Source organism: Oncorhynchus keta, chromosome 35 (genome assembly GCF_023373465.1).
Source record: "Oncorhynchus keta strain PuntledgeMale-10-30-2019 chromosome 35, Oket_V2, whole genome shotgun sequence".
NCBI classification, from domain to species: Eukaryota; Metazoa; Chordata; class Actinopteri; order Salmoniformes; family Salmonidae; genus Oncorhynchus; species Oncorhynchus keta.
In genome coordinates, this window is record NC_068455.1 from 19,840,710 (window position 1) to 19,858,383 (window position 17,674).

The window sequence follows — 17,674 nt, forward strand, 5'->3', positions numbered from 1 at the left end:
ACGTCACCCCGCTCCTCCGCTCTCTCCACTGGCTTCCAGTTGAAGCTTGCATCCGCTACAAGACCATGGTGCTTGCCTACGGAGCTGTGAGGGGAACGGCACCTCAGTACCTCCAGGCTCTGATCAGGCCCTACACCCAAACAAGGGCACTGCGTTCATCCACCTCTGGCCTGCTCACCTCCCTACCACTGAGGAAGCACAGTTCCCGCTCAGCCCAGTCAAAACTGTTTGCTGCTCTGGCCCCCAATGGTGGAACAAACTCCCTCACGACGCCAGGACAGCGGAGTCAATCACCACCTTCCGGAGACACCTGAAACCCCACCTCTTTAAGGAATACTTAGGATAGGATAAGTAATCCTTCTCACCCCCCTTTTAAGATTTAGATGCACTATTGTAAAGTGACTGTTCCACTGGATGTCATAAGGTGAATGCACCAATTTGTAAGTCGCTCTGGATAAGAGCGTCTGCTAAATGACTTAAATGTAAATGTAATAGAAAGTTCCTGCCCTCATAAAATCAAACATCTGGATTTGAGGAGAAAGAGGAGGACCATCCTACTTTTTTATATAGTGAAACATTTAAAAAGTTATCCTTTTTAGATAAAATTATACTAAATATATTCACGTCACCAAATAACTGCTTAAAACACACTGTTTTGCAATAAAGGTCTACAGTAGCCTCAACAGCACTCTCTGGGGTAGCACCATGGCGCAGCCGGAGGACAGCTATTTTCCGTCCTCCTCGGGGTACATTGATTTAAATTCAAAACCTAGGAGGCTCATGGTTGTCACACTTTTCCATAGACTTACAAAGTAATTATGATGACTTCCGGAGGACGTCCTCCAACCAATCTTGCAGCATGAACTGACATGTTGTCCATCCAATCAAAGGATCAGAGAATTAATCAGAGAATGAATCTAGTAGTGAAAGCATAAGCTACAGGTAGCTAGCACTGCAGTGCATAACATGTTGTTGACTCAAAGAGAGAGAAAGAGAGAGAGAAAGACAATAGTAGAATAGAACAAATGAGTGTCTTAAACAATTAAGGAGAAGCAGCAGAGAGAGAGAGACAGCTATATTTTGTTTAATTTTTTTAACTTTTATTTTCACTTACTTGGCTAACTTAGCCTAGTCAAACACCCGGCTGAAGCAGAGAGGAAGGCTATTTATGTTAGCTGGCTAAGGCTATCCAACACTGGAACTCTTTCAAGTCAAGGTAAGTTTTCAGTCTTATAAATGTATTGCCACCGGGGCCCCCGGTGTAACTACTAAACTGCTTGCTGTACACTGTACTGCGTGATTGTAGCGGGTTTACTATGCGTTAGTTCTAGTAGCTATGTTGACTATGACGTTAGCTAATATGCCTCCTACTGGCCCTCCAACACCAGTTCCAACAGCATCTGGTCTCCCATCTAGGGACTGACCAGGACCAACATTGCTTAAAGGCAAGCCAGCACTGGGATGGTACTCTTTGAATATCGATGTTACATTGAGCTGGGTGAATGGAATATGAATGACAGTCATCCAATATACTGTAATAGAAATAAGGCAATGCTAATGAAAATAAAAATTGTCCCCCTTAATCTTAAATGGCACCGACTGCCACTGTTCTGGATAGCACCTTTTTTTCTAAGAGTGTACAGCTGATGAACGGTAGCAATAATATCCTGATGAAATATTGTAGGGTGTCATCTCAGCTGAGTCCTCTCATCTCTTGCAGAGAGAAAGCCTTGTTAAAGTATCTCATCTGATGGTATAATACTGTCATCTGTGACATAGAGTTTTGGAAAGGGATATAAGCACAAGGAGTTTCCTGACTGCCTAGCCATGCTGAACGTTTTGAGTGGGCTGAGATTTAGTCATGTTTACATAACGCAACCATTACAAAAAGTAAATCATGTGATTATAAATTATTTTAATTGTATTTCAACCATTGTAAATGGATGTTGACCAATCTCACAAATAGATGAAAATAGGTTTTGACAGGTAATCATAAAACAGATTGAGAACAATTTATTGTTTGTTCATTTTGACATGCAACTGCTGGTTTGTGATAATACTAGATCCAGTTCAGCAGAATACAAGTTGCCTAAAGGTGATAGAACAAGTCTCCTTGCTAAAGGTTACAGAACAAGTCTCTTTGCTAAAGGTCATAGAACAAGTCTCTTTCTAAAGGTTATAGAAAAAGTATATTTGCTAAAGGTCACAGAACAAGTCTCTTTGCTAAAGGTTATAGAACAATTCTCTTTGCTAAAGGTTATAGAACAATTCTCTTTGCTAAAGGTCATATAACAAGACTCCTTGATAAAGGTCATGGAACAAGTCTCCTTGCTAAAGGTCACAGAACATCCTCCTTGCTAAACGTCACAGAACAAGTCTCATTGCTAAAGGTCACAGAACAAGTCTCCTTGCTAAAAGTCATAGAACAAGTCTCCTTGCTAAAGGTCATAGAACAAGTCTCCTTGCTAAAGGTCATAGAACAACTCCTTGCTAAATAGAACAAGTTTCTTTGCTAAAGGTCATTGAACAAGTCTCCTTGCTAAAGGTCACAGAACAAGTCTCTTTGCTAAAGGTCATTGAACAAGTCTCCTTGCTAAAGGTCACAGAACAAGTCTCCTTGCTAAAGGTCATTGAACAAGTCTCCTTGCTAAAGGTCACAGAACGAGGCTCCTTGCTAAAGGTCACAGAACAAGTCTCCTTGCTAAAGGTCACAGAACAAGTCTCTTTGCTAAAGGTCACAGAACAAGTCTCCTTGCTAAAGGTCACAGAACAAGTCTCCTTGCTAAAGGTCATTGAACAAGTCTCCTTGCTAAAGGTCACAGAACGAGGCTCCTTGCTAAAGGTGACAGAACAAGTCTCCTTGCTAAAGGTCACAGAACAAGTCTCTTTGCTAAAGGTCATTGAACAAGTCTCCTTGCTAAAGGTCATTGAACAAGTCTCCTTGCTAAAGGTCATTGTACAAGTCTCCTTGCTAAAGGTCACAGAACAAGTCTCCTTGCTAAAGGTGACAGAACAAGTCTCCTTGCTAAAGGTCACAGAACAAGACTCCTTGCTCATTTTGTTGACAGCCTTTTACTAAAACATGCCACCACCAAATGTATCTGAGACCTGCAATTTCCTCCTGCTTTGCATCGCTACGGTTTCTAAAAATAAAGAGATGTAAAAACCTTCCCCCATGCTGGAGTACCGTGCCATACTGTTAACTACAAGGTCTCACCTTAATTGTGGATTATGTACAGAAAGAAACAGCATGGAGAGGATTTAGAGAGAGGAGGAGAGGAGAGAGAGAGTGTCAGGGCCCTGCAGGCAGCAGCAGAGATGTGGAAACAGTGAACAACGCTGGCGCAGACTGCTGCTTTCATCATCTAGGAGATGATCTGTGGGTTCATGTCATAACAAGCAGAGATCAAACCTGAATTTGACACAACAAACTTGTCACTACTTCTGGTGTGTTAGGCTTACTAATGAACAATAAAATATAAATCAAATGATTTCTCTTTTTTTCTCCCCCCCCGGGGAGATTACATAAGGTGCACAAACATCTGGTAAAGTGGAAGAGAAGGAAGTCTACCAACCAGCCAGGTGCACTGCAATGGAGGCTAGTCTTCCAAAAAACATTTTATTATAATTATCAAGAGTCTAGAAACAGATCAAGAATGTATCAGATCTTGGCCAATGGCTATCACAAAAGAGTTTATCTTTTTATGAATTGATAGCAAAACAACGGCGGATTCAAAACTTCAAATTTTTCAATATAAATTACTATACAAAATTCTTGCAACTAATAGAATGTTATATATATGGGGGATACAATCTTCCCAGCTCTGCAGATTCTGCTGTGAGGAGGCAGAGTCATTAGATCATTTATTTTGGTATTGTCCATATGTAGCTCGTTTTTGGTCACAGGTCTAGATGGCTGAAGAATTGTAACATTTGCCTAAAACTAATGCACAGATAGCAATACGGGGTGATTTGAAAAGCCATAGTCAATCAATCAATAATATAATTATTATTTTAGCTAAAAAAATATTTTACATCTACAATCCGTAGAAGCTATAAGAATAGAAAGGTTCAATTATTTTGTGAAGCACAACAGCACAGTTGAAAAATATATGGCAAATAGAAGCAAAACCTCCTAGCTATACAGTAGTTCTGGTCCAGAACCAATGTTTTGAATAGAGAGGTGAAGAGGTGGGCAGACAGACTGCTGTTGGACAGTGAGTGTTCAACCTAGCCCAGCCCAGTGTTTAAGTGTTACTGTGTTGACACATAGGTATGAAGCTGTCTGACAAATAACTGCCAGCCAGACCAAGCAGGAGAAGAGAGGAAAAGAGAGGAGAGGAGGGGAGAGGAGAAAAGCCTCCTTTCCCTCTCTCTCCCTCCTTCTCCTCCCTCCCTCTTAAATATGATGACTATGATAACTCTTATTGAACAGAGAAAAATATTTCCCTCTCTCAATCCCACACATGTTCCATGAACAAAGATAAAAGAGTACATATTGTTAAGCCCTGCCTAGCAATATGTCTGGAAAGGAGAATAACTTTGGGTGAGCAGCATTTTGCAATCACGGTCAGTTAGAGTTCTCTCTGTGGGAAACATAGCCCTGCTCTGCTCTGGATCTGTCTTTATGAGGACTAATCTGAATGGCTGGCAAGAGATGGTGAAGTGCCAAAGGCATGATGAATTTGCTCTGATGGGGGGAATGGAGAGAGAGAGAGAGAGAGAGAGAGAGAGAGAGAGAGAGAGAGAGAGAGAGAGAGAGAGAGAGAGAGAGAGAGATAGAGAGGGAGATGAGAGAGGGAGACAGAGAGAGAGATAAAGAGAGAGATAAAGAGAGAGAGAGATAGAGAGGGAGATGAGAGAGAGAGACAGAGAGAGAGATAAAGAGAGAGAGAGAGATAAAAGAGAGCAGAGAAAGAGAAAGAAAGAGAGCGAAAGAGAGTGAGTACCGCCTGCTTTCTCCCTCTACTCTCAGTGGGGGACTCAATTCTCTCCACAGCTAGCAGCCGGGCAACAGGCCAGCGAACAATTTATTTACATGCCTTGTTATCTCATGCCCGGCATCACACCTCTCTCTGACTGACTATACCTACTTAATCTGTTTCCACTAACTTACTGTGGGGTCCTCAATGAATGGGTTAAATAAGACTTCCAACTTACTGGGGAAATTTGGACATGAATTGGGCATCAACTACGGCCTCCTCCACTGATTCCTCCATGCAGAAAGGGTGTAGGGTTTTAATTTCCCTACAAAGATAGATACAGTAGGGCTGATCAGTTTAAAACATTCAGTCAATGAGCCGGTGGATAAATAGCATGTGTAAACTGTACAGTAACAATGACTTCCAAGGAAGGGTCTGTAAATACAATGTATATGTTAATATGTTAATTATTTAAGTACATATTAGTTAAACATAAAAGTGTATGTATTGCTGACCTTAAAGTTGCACTATGCAGACATCCCTCCGCCATTTCCTGGTTGCTAAAATTATAATAGTTTGCCTCATTTCTTTTGCCTAAAAAAAGCAATGTAATAGTGTACCATTGTACCATCTAAACTGCTGTGAAATATATTTTCCATAACCAAAAATATTGCATTTTCATCTGTTAATTTTTATTTTTTATTCCACCCCTATTTAACTATTTAACCAGGTAGGCTAATTGAGAACAAGTTGTCATTTACAACTGCGACCTGGACAAGATAAAGCAAAACAGTGCGACACAAACAACAACATAGAGTAACACATGGAGTAAACAAACATACAGTCAATAACACAATAAATATATATATATATACACAGTGTGTGTAAATGAGGTAAGATAAGGGAAGTAGGGCAATAAATAGGCCATAGTGGTGAAATAATTACAATTTAGCAATTAACACTAGATGTGCAGAAGATGAATGTGCAAGTAGAGATACTGGGGTGCAAAGGAGCGAAAAAATAAATAACAGTATGGGGATGGGGTAGTTGGATGGTCTATTTACAGATGGGCTATGGTGCAGGTGCAGTGATCTGTGAGCTGCTCTGACAGCTGGTGCTTAAAGCTAGTGAGGGAGATATGGGTCTCCAGCTTCAGTGATATTTGCAATCTGTTTGAAGCTGGTGTACAAAACCGAAAGTAAAATATGCAAAAACGTCTTCTAACATATCTACTGCATCTTAGACTTGTGTTCAATAAGAATGAGAGACCTATAACTGGTATTTCTATGTGAATTTGGTCAGGTCACCCAAACAGTTACATAATGCAGATTTAGGCATCTCATTCTGTTCCAGTCCAACTGCTCAAAAAATATCACACATTATAGCCTCACGTTGTCACCCAGGTACAAAGTCCACAGATTCATATTCATTGCTGGAATAAAGCCTGTTCAGTTCCTCTCTGGACAACCCAAGGTTTGCCTCCCCCTCTCTACCTCTCCTGAAGAGATCCTGGGGTTAAGAAGACAGGACTGAACCCTATGTTTCAGTAACAGAGTGTGTGTACAGGTGTGTGTGTGTGTGTGTGTGTGTGTGTGTGTGTGTGTGTGTGTGTGTGTGTGTGTGTGTGTGTGTGTGTGTGTGTGTGTGTGTGTGTGTGTGTGTGTGTGTGTGTGTGTGTGTGTGTGTGTGTGTGTGTGTGTGTGTGTGTGTGTGTGTGTGTGTGTGTGTGTGTGTGTGTGTGTCGGTGTGTCGGTGTGATGAGAGCACCACAGACAGCCCTACAGTATACATGTACTTTGCCTTTCAGAATAGTCAACAGCCCAACTATATCAACTGCCATGCTATTCTGTACTTAAAGTTCACCCCCCTCTTCTACACTACCCTTCTTTACATTCCAATAGTTTTCTTTACCTTTTTTATAAAAATATGAACAAAGATTTTTCCTATTTTTGTATGCGTTTTTAAACGAAGTCAAACTTAATTTTCAACCAGACAGCTTATCAAATGTTCTTTGCAAAGCAGGCCATAAATATGAATGAGTCCTCCGCTCAGACGTGAAAGGGCCGGCTGTGCATCGTATTTCTCCGCTAATAAAGGAGGTTTATCACAAATAAAAACCATGAGTCATTTTTCACAAAAATAATTGCCCTGCATATGGTGTTATTTCCTGTGTAATGATTGGCTGTCTGAGGCTAATGTTGGCAACTAGACAGTGAAAGGAAAGCTGAGTGGGCTGGGCAGAGTTTGGCTGGGCTGGGAGCGGAATAGGGAGGGATTGGCTGGGAGGGGCTGGGACGAGAGGCTGTGCTAGGAGGGGGAAGGGTGGGATGATCTTTAATGGGCTGGGAGGAGGGGCTGGGATGAGGGGCTGGGAAGGGCTGAGAGGTGCTGGGAGGGGCTGGGAATGATGGAGAGGGGCTGGACAGGGCTGAGAGGTGCTGGGAGGGGCTGAGAGGGGCTGAGACAGACTGAGATGGACTGGGGTGAGATGGGCTGGGGTGAGATGGACTGGGGTTGGCTGTGATGGGCTGGGTTGCCTCCACACACATCAGAAGGGTAACCTCAAAAAGTAGAAAAACACTGCAAGCCATTATCCACCACAGTTATCTTACTGTGGCTGGGGCCTGGTCTGGTCTGGCCACTATGTTACTGTAAGGTGAAAGTCAAAGAGCAGTTATGTTTGTGGTACATGGTCCTCGACATGGTCCTTGACATCCCTAGCTCGAAGAGCCATGGGGTTTCTGAACTCAAATGAGTAAAGACGTCAAACAAGGCAGGGTCTACTGTTTTGATGAGCACATTAAGAGGGGCGTTCAGCAAGCCGCTGTTCAGCCATTTCAATCACAACACAGCAGCCAGCCTCCTTTCAGAAGGAGACCCTGAACTAATATCATACTGACTGCTACATAGTTACAGCTATCCAATGGCTGTCTATGGCTGAATGACTGAATATTACAGTACTGTTTGTAGTGACTGTAAATCTATGTCCACATGTTTTCCAAAACTTCTCAGCTCTCTTCTGTGAGGTGTTCCATGCCTGGGGAGGACCAGATAGTTGTTTTCCTGGAGGATCACTAACACTATACAGTAAATACTGCATCTCCCATAGGGACCCAGTCAGTATAACACTAGGGCTTCGTCCCAAATGGCAGCCTATTCCCTACATAGTGCACTACTTTTGACCAGAGCTCTATAGGCCCTGGTAAAAAAAAAGCGCACCATAAAGGAAATAGGGTGCCATTTGGGACAATGTCTTAGACTAGGCCTTATAGCCTTTTCAGCTATAAGCTCTTTGCTCAGGTAGACTCAGTCAAATCAAATCAATTCATCACAGGCTTCATAAACAACAGGTTCAGACTAACAGTGAAATGATCACTTACTGTCCCTTTCCAACATTTCTTTCCTTCTGCATTCGGGCCAGTCAGTTGTGTTGTGACAAGGTAGGGGTGGTATACAGAAGATAGCCCTATTTGGTAAAATACCAAGTCCATATTATGGCAAGAACAGCTCAAATAAGCAAAGAGAAATGACAGTCCATCATTACTTTAAGACATAAAGGTCAGTCAATAAGGAACATTTCAAGAACTTAGAAAGTTTGAAAGTCGCAAAAACATCAAGCGCTATGATGAAACTGGCTCTCATGAAAAATAGTAAGAATAAAGAAAACCCCTGGAATGAGTAGGTGTGTCCAAACCTTTGACTGGTACTGGTACTCTACACATATGTACTGTGGTCCATACTGTTCCCTCCTTATAGGCTTTAAGAGATTGTCACGTTGTTTCTCCACAGCGACCCTTACTGGGAGAGGCCTGCTAATGCCAGCTCCTGTTCTGTCTCTAGGCCCAAGACACTCCACCTTGGAGGAGGGCAACAACATACCTCATCGCCATGGTAATCCCCCCCTTACCTTCTCTGTCTTCCCTTCTTCCTTCTGGTCAGGGGCAGACCAGGCCACAGCTCAGATGCTGTACATACTGTTACTACTACCAGCTACCTCCTTCTCTGGTCTGGTTAGAGAGACAACATGGTTAAGGATGCCAGCTTGTGTAAAAATCAACTTAACTCCACTTTACTGGCTGGAGGAGTAGAGGAAATCAACCAGTTGATGTGCAGGGGTATGAGGTAATCAAGGTGGATATGTACATATAACTAGGAATTAAGTGACAGTAGCAGCAGTTTATGTGATGAGACAAAAAAGTTTGTGCAAAAAGGGTCAATGCAGATAGTCCGGGTAGCTCTTTGGTTGACTATTTAACTAACTATTCAACAGTCTTATGGCTTATGGGTAGAAGCTGTTCAGGGTCCTGTTGGTTCCAGACTTGGTGCATTGGTATCGTCTATGACTTGGTTGGCTGGAGTCTTTGACAATTTTTAGGGCCTTCCTCTGACACCACCTGGTATAGAGGTCCTGGATGACAGGGAGCTCGGTCCCAGTGATGCACTGTACATACTACCCTCTGCAGCGCCTTGCGGTCAGATACCAAGCAGTTGCCATACCAAGTGGTGATGCAGCCAGCCAAGATGCTCTCAATGGTGCAGCTGTAGAACCTTTTACGGATCTGAGGGTCCATGCCAAATGTTTTCAGTCTCCTGAGGGATAACAGGCCTTGTCGTGCCCTCTTCACGACTGTGTGGACCATGATATCGATGTGGACAATGAGGAACATGAAGCTCTTGACCCGCTCCACTACAGCCCTGTCCTTGTGAATGGGGGCGAGTTCAAACCTCACGTTCCATGTAGTCCACGATCAGTTACTTTGTCTTGCTGACGTTGAGGGAGAGACTGATGTTCTGGTACCACACTGGCAGGTCTCTGACCTCCTCCCTATCTCATCGCCATCTGTGATCAAGTCTACCACCGTCGTATCGTTGGCAAACATAATGATGGGGTTGGAGTCGTGCGCGTCCACACAGTCGAGGGTGAACAGGGAGTATAGGAGGGGAGTAAGCACACACCCCTGAGGGACCCCGTGTTGAGGGTCAGCGTGGCGGGTGTGTTGTTGCCTACCCTCACCTCCTGGGGGCGGCCTATCAGGAAGTCCAGGATGCAGAGGGAGGGTTCAGTCCCAGGGTCCTTAGCTTAGTGTTGAGTTTGGAGGGCACTATGGTATTGAACACTGAGCTGCAGTCAATGAACAGCATTCTCCCATATGTTTTCCTCTTGTCCAGAAGGGAAAGGGTAGTGTGGAGTGCAATATAGAGAGTCCAAACGTATTAGAGAATTAGTCAACACAGTTGTTCCTGCTAAAACAGTGGCACAGGAGAAACACAACACACAGTCCTGACTACATGATCTGGACTCACTTAGCTGAGAGCCTAACTACAAGACACACACACACACACACACACACACACACACACACACACACACACACACACACACACACACACACACACACACACACACACACACACACACACACACACACACACACACACACACACACTAGTGCACTACTAAATACTTACTGGAATAATAACAGAGGAGAGGAGGGATAGAGGAAATAGCAAGAGAACAGAAAGGAGAGAGGAGAGAGAAGGGAGAGAAGTGAGAAGAGAGAAAGGAGAGAGAGGAGAGAGAAAAGAGGAGAGAGAAAAGAGGAGAGAGAAAGGAGGAGAGAGAAGTGAGAAGAGAGGAGAGGAGAGGAGAGAGAGGAGGGAGAGGAGATAGGAGGGAGAAGAGATGAGAGAGTTAAGAGAGAGGAGAGAGAAAAGAGGAGAGAGAAAATAGGAGAGAAAAGAGAGGAGAGATACAAGAGGAGAGTGAAGAGAGAGAAGAAAGGACATAAAATAGAGAAGGGACGAGAGGAGAGAGAGGAGAGGAGAGAGAAGAGAGGAGAGAGAAAAGAGGAGAGAGAAAAGAGGAGAGAGAGGAGAGAAGATTGGAGAAAGGAGAGAGAGGAGAGAAAAGAGAGGACATAAAATAGATAAGGGAGGAGAGAGAAGAGAAAGGAGAGAGGAGCGAGAGGAGAGAGAGGAGAGAGGGGAGAGGAGAGAGAGGGGAGAGAGAAGAGAGAGGAGAGGAGAGAGAGGGGAGAGAGGAGAGAGGAGAGAGAGAGGAGAGAGAAGAGAGAGGAGAGAGAAGAGAGAGGAGAGGAGGAGAGAGGAGAGAGAGGGGAGAGAGCAGAGAGAGGAGAGCGAGGAGAGAGGAGAGAGAAGAGAGTAGACAGGAGAAATGAGAGAGGAGACAGGAAAGAGACAAGATAATCATGAAAGTAAATGATGGAAAGGCAACACAGAAAGGACCAAGCCCATATTTTGACAAATAATGGTAGGAAAGAAGGAAATCAAAGTTTTGTTCTAATCACAATTAGTCTGAGTGTGGACTTTTGTGACCATTTTGAGTTCAGTCTGTTGAATTGCCAATTTGTCCTTGATTTCAGATGGGGATCAGGAGTAGTGTGCGTTTGGCTGCTGCAGTGAGCAACAACCACATCCAGACAAGGGTCACGTCCCAAATGGAACCCTATTCCCTTATAGTGCACTACTTTTGACCAAAGTCCTATGGGCCCGAGTCAAAAGTAGTGCACTCAATAGGGAACAGGATGACATTTGGGACACAAACAAAGTATCAAGTGATGGGCCCCAAAGCGTCCAAATCAGATGATTACAACGTGTGGCACCCAGAGGCCTCTCAGCAGAACCTTCATCACGCCTCCTGACCCCTATGATTTTCATTAGAGATATCCAGTTTGAAATAACAAGTGGAAGTAGGGTACACACACTGCTCTGTCGGTGCTTGTTTAATTTCCTGTTGGTTTGAAAGGTTCCTGAGGAAACAAGAGGTGTGATAAGTAAACTAGCTACCTCAGCAGACAGCTATCTGGTGACCTGGTCACTCTGGCTTCATCCCAGATGGCACCCTATACCCTATATAATGCAGTACTTTTGACCAGGGCCAGAAGTAGTCCACTACAGGGAATAGGCTGCCATTTGGGACACACACCTGGAAACAGTGCCCTGCTGTAAGTGTACACTCACTCTAGCTGCAGCAGTCATGTTTCATATACCCTTGATTTATGGTTGAAGGAGAAGATTTGCATCAGAACACAAACTCATTTTGGAAAACGACACCATCGTATCACCTTTTCAGTTTTTCCTACCCTTCAACCAAATCTTAGGAATCCAGGATTTGCTTCTGTAGCATATTACTCTTTCTGAGAGAGGGACTCAAATAAAGGCGCTTTGTGATGACAGTTGTGGAAAATATGTGTTGCCATATACTGTGGTGGTGGAGTAATCTATGTTGGCCACCATTTAAACAATACCAGTTATCCTCTATATAGTGCACTGCTTTTTGCCAGTGCCCTATGGGCATTATATGGGGCCTGGTCAAAAGTAGTACAATATATAGGAATAGCCTAGGTTGCCATTTGGGACACAGGCCCTGATATCAGATTTTCGAGACCTGGTTGGAGGCATTTATCTGCCCAGTCAACATGCTCTTTAAATATATTTGAATAACCAATTCTGCACTAAAGCTGCAATTAATTTACAAAACAATGTTTTATCTTACTGTACTTATAGTGTTTATAAATAAGGTTCTAAAAGCAACTATATTGCAAAAATATGAATAAGTTAGTGTAACATGTATTGGAGTTAAAGCTAACTAAACTATGACAGTTCCCAGCATGGTACAGTAAGTACTATACTCTACATGTAACATGTGACATGGTGGAATTGGCTATCAATATTTAAATAACTGAGTACAACGATGACATGGCCATGTTCAATATTCCACGACCCCAGAGCCCTCAGCCCTCTTCCCTCCCTTCATCATGCTGAGTTTTCATTTCCACGCCAGCCAAAACAACTATGAGAGTTAAACCTCCTGGAATTTCAGAGAAACCACTCATTACCATATCCAAATTGTTCTTTGGGCATGAAACGGACAAATGTATTAAACTGTCTCTCTGTGGCTGAGAGGAGGGAAATGAGCGGCAGTTCAAATGTATTAAACTGTCTCTCTGTGGCTGAGAGGAGGGAAATGAGCGGCAGTTCAAATGTATTAAACTGTCTCTCTGTGGCTGAGAGGAGGGAAATGAGCAGCAGTTCAAATGTATTAAACTGTCTCTCTGTGGCTGAGAGGAGGGAAATGAGCGGCAGTTCAAATGTATTAAACTGTCTCTCTGTGGCTGAGAGGAGGGAAATGAGCAGCAGTTCAAATGTATTAAACTGTCTCTCTGTGGCTGAGAGGAGGGAAATGAGCAGCAGTTCAAATGTATTAAACTGTCTCTCTGTGGCTGAGAGGAGGGAAATGAGCAGCAGTTCAAATGTATTAAACTGTCTCTCTGTGGCTGAGAGGAGGGAAATGAGCAGCAGTTCAAATGTATTAAACTGTCTCTCTGTGGCTGAGAGGAGGGAAATGAGCAGCAGTTCAAATGTATTAAACTGTCTCTCTGTGGCTGAGAGGAGGGAAATGAGCAGCAGTTCAAATGTATTAAACTGTCTCTCTGTGGCTGAGAGGAGGAAATGAGCAGCAGTTCAAATGTATTAAACTGTCTCTCTGTGGCTGAGAGGAGGGAAATGAGCAGCAGTTCAAATGTATTAAACTGTCTCTCTGTGGCTGAGAGGAGGAAATGAGCAGCAGTTCAAATGTATTAAACTGTCTCTCTGTGGCTGAGAGGAGGGGAAATGAGCAGCAGTTCAAATGTATTAAACTGTCTCTCTGTGGCTGAGAGGAGGGAAATGAGCAGTTCAGTTCAAATGTCAAATTAAACTGTCTCTCTGTGGCTGAGAGGAGGGAAATGAGCAACAGTTCAAATGTATTAAACTGTCTCTCTGTGGCTGAGAGGAGGGAAATGAGCAGCAGTTCAAATGTATTAAACTGTCTCTCTGTGGCTGAGAGGAGCAGCAGGAAATGAGCAGCAGTTCAAATGTATTAAACTGTCTCTCTGTGGCTGAGAGGAGGGAAATGAGCAACAGTTCAAATGTATTAAACTGTCTCTCTGTGGCTGAGAGGAGGGAAATGAGCAGCAGTTCAAATGTATTAAACCGTCTCTCTGTGGCTGAGAGGAGGGAAATGAGCAGCAGTTCAAATGTATTAAACTGTCTCTCTATGGCTGAGAGGAGGGAAATGAGCAACAGTTCAAATGTATTAAACTGTCTCTCTGTGGCTGAGAGGAGGGAAATGAGCAGCAGTTCAAATGTATTAAACTGTCTCTCTATGGCTGAGAGGAGGGAAATGAGCAGCAGTTCAAATGTATTAAACTGTCTCTCTGTGGCTGAGAGGAGGGAAATGAGCAGCAGTTCAAATGTATTAAACTGTCTCTCTGTGGCTGAGAGGAGGGAAATGAGCAGCAGTTCAAATGTATTAAACTGTCTCTCTGTGGCTGAGAGGAGGGAAATGAGCAACAGTTCAAATGTATTAAACTGTCTCTCTGTGGCTGAGAGGAGGGAAATGAGCAGCAGTTCAAATGTATTAAACTGTCTCTCTGTGGCTGAGAGGAGGGAAATGAGCAGCAGTTCAAATGTATTAAACTGTCTCTCTGTGGCTGAGAGGAGGGAAATGAGCAACAGTTCAAATGTATTAAACTGTCTCTCTGTGGCTGAGAGGAGGGAAATGAGCAGCAGTTCAAATGTATTAAACTGTCTCTCTGTGGCTGAGAGGAGGGAAATGAGCAACAGTTCAAATGTATTAAACTGTCTCTCTGTGGCTGAGAGGAGGGAAATGAGCAGCAGTTCAAATGTATTAAACTGTCTCTCTGTGGCTGAGAGGAGGGAAATGAGCAGCAGTTCAAATGTATTAAACTGTCTCTCTGTGGCTGAGAGGAGGGAAATGAGCAGCAGTTCAAATGTATTAAACTGTCTCTCTGTGGCTGAGAGGAGGGAAATGAGCAACAGTTCAAATGTATTAAACTGTCTCTCTGTGGCTGAGAGGAGGGAAATGAGCAGCAGTTCAAATGTATTAAACTGTCTCTCTGTGGCTGAGAGGAGGGAAATGAGCAGCAGTTCAAATGTATTAAACTGTCTCTCTGTGGCTGAGAGGAGGGGGAATGAGCAACAGTTCAAATGTATTAAACTGTCTCTCTGTGGCTGAGAGGAGGGAAATGAGCAGCAGTTCAAATGTATTAAACTGTCTCTCTGTGGCTGAGAGGAGGGAAATGAGCAGCAGTTCAAATGTATTAAACTGTCTCTCTGTGGCTGAGAGGAGGGAAATGAGCAGCAGTTCAAATGTAAATGTGCTGTAATTCACATACTAATTAGCTGCAAAGCAATAGAATCTGTGCTAGCATGTTAAATCTGCTACATGACAGTATCATTACAGTCCTTAAAAGTATTATGCAAATTGGCACTCATCCCTGCTCAACAAGACGGAGAAAGGAGACCAATCATTTATACATAAAGCACCGTCAAGGAGATATCTGTCACCTCAGCCATGGAGTTTTATGTTTATAGCTATACCTTGTTTACATGGTCTCTACAGGTCCACAAGCATTTCAACTAGAACTCTTCATTTCCAGAAACACACACTGTTCATTTAATGTTACAACTCCCCCACGACTGCGGCAAGATGGGAAAATGGAAAAGGTCATATTTACACGGTACAGCACATTTTAATCTTCTGTTTTTAAAACATTCTTTCCATTCTACAGCATAAACAGGATTGTCCTGTGTTCAGTTAAAATCTATTATTAGAAACAGTGACTATGCAGAGAGAAAAGTGCTTAAAATGTTTAGGGGGCTGAAAACTCTTTCTAAAGTGAGTGAGTGATTTGAATCTTTGCGAGAAGGCTAGATTCTAGAGTCTAAATCGGGTCTCTATATACTGAGTGTACAAAACATTAAGAACACCTTCCTAATATTGAGTTGTGCCACCTTTTGCCATCAGAACAGCCTCAATATGTCAGGGCATGGACGGCCCATGTTGTCCATGTTGATGGCCCATGTTGTCTCCAATGCTTCCCACAGTTGTGTGTCAAGTAGGCTGGATGTCCTTTTGGTGGTGGACCATCTTTGATACACACAGGAAACTGCAGGTTGTGAAAAACCCAGCAGCGTTGCAGTTCTTGACAAACTCAAACCAATGCACATGGCACCTACAACCAAACCCAGCAAAAAGGCACTTCAATCTTTTGTCTTGCCTAGTCACCCTCTGAATGGCACATATGCCCAGCCTTATCTCAGCTCACTGGTCACCATAGCAGCACCCACCCGTAGCACGCGCTCCAGCAGGTATATCTCACTGGTCATCCCCAAAGCCAATTCTTCCTTTGGCTGCCTCTCCTTACAGTTCTCTGCTGCCAATGACTGGAACGAACTGCAAAAATCTCTGAAGCTGGAGACTCTTACCTCCCTCACTAGCTTTAAGCACCAGCTGTCAGAGCAGCTCACAGATCACTGCACCTGTTCATAGCTCATCTGTAAATAGCCCATCTATCTCCCCCATCCCCAAACTGAATTTATTTAGTTATCTTGCTCCTTTGCACCACAGTATCTCTACCTGCACATTCATCTTCTGCACATCTACCATTCCAGTGTTTAATTGCTATATTGTAATTACTTCACCACCATGGCCTATTTATTGCCTTACCTCCCTTATCCTACCTCATTTGCACATGATGTATATAGATTTTTCTACTGTATTATTGACTGTATGTTTTGTTTATTCCATGTGTAAATCTGTCTTGTATGTGTCGAACTGTTTCGCTTTATCTTGGCCAGGTCTTAGTTGTAAATGAGAACTTGTTCTCAACTAGCCTACCTGGTTAAATTAAAGGTGTTCTCAACTAGCCTACCTGGTTAAATTAAAGGTGTTCTCAACTAGCCTACCTGTTTAAATAAAGGTGAAATAATAAAACATTATAAAAAAAAACATACACAATCCATGTCTCAATTTTCTCAAGGCTTAAAATCCTTCTTTAACCTGTCTCCTCCCCTTCATCTATACTGATTGAAGTGGATTTAACAGGTGACATCAATACAGGATTAAGCTTTCACCTGTATTCACCTGATCAGTTAAATAAAGGTTAAATAAATGAAATCAGCCTCTGTTGTCAGCTGTTTGATGCTGATAGCTATTGCACTCTGGGCCAGAGTCAAAATGCATTACCGGGCCCTGTTTTGTTTCTTCCTGTTGGCTATGTGTTGCTTTACCCCTTATTTGAACATAATCATCAAGATTGATATCATTTGTTTCAAGTAAGTCAAATCTATACTAAGAAAAGGAGAAGTTATGGTTGGAGGCACAGTAGTAAATTGTAAAGATTTTGCAGGTTATCTAAATGCAAACTAGAAGCAACTTATCATGAGAATGGATTTGTCCACCATCTGGTCCAATAACAGGGGATTTGTCTAGTGGCAAGCAAAGGATATAATGATGGGAGAAAGATTAGCAGGCAAGTCCTACCGTTGGATAAAATGTCTTTCAAACAAGAACAGATGACGCCTTAACAATTACACCTGTCAGAAACTCCAGAAAGCAATCCATCTCTGGCAGCTCAGCTGAAAAGCATGGCTGGGCTGCTTCATAGCTAAAACATTTTTTAACAATTGCCAGCACAACATTTTGATACATGACAAGCTCAGGAAGTCACATTTCACTTTCATGTGTAACTAGAACCAACTCAGGCCTCTGCTATTCTCTTATAAGTACAACAAATACAGCATGTCTCAGGTGGAGAGGAGGAAGATAGGAGGAGCTGTGTGTGTGTGTGTGTGTGTGTGTGTGTGTGTGTGTGTGTGTGTGTGTGTGTGTGTGTGTGTGTGTGTGTGTGTGTGTGTGTGTGTGTGTGTGTGTGTGTGTGTGTGTG

The 17,674-nt window shown here is 43.1% G+C and overlaps 1 protein-coding gene across 4 annotated transcripts in view; it reads right to left on the bottom strand.

Moving 5' to 3' along the window:
- The window catches only part of LOC118369059 (neuronal PAS domain-containing protein 3-like), a 536,261-nt gene that overhangs the window by 434,293 nt on the left and 84,294 nt on the right, over positions 1–17,674 (bottom strand). Inside the window, exon 2 of one of the 4 annotated variants that reach the window (XM_052496672.1) lies at positions 5,161–5,247. The exons of the other annotated variants lie outside the window; for them this stretch is intronic. Coding sequence (XP_052352632.1) covers positions 5,161–5,247 — 87 coding nt within the window. The remainder of the gene's footprint in view (positions 1–5,160; positions 5,248–17,674) is intronic. 4 annotated transcript variants of the gene reach the window in all.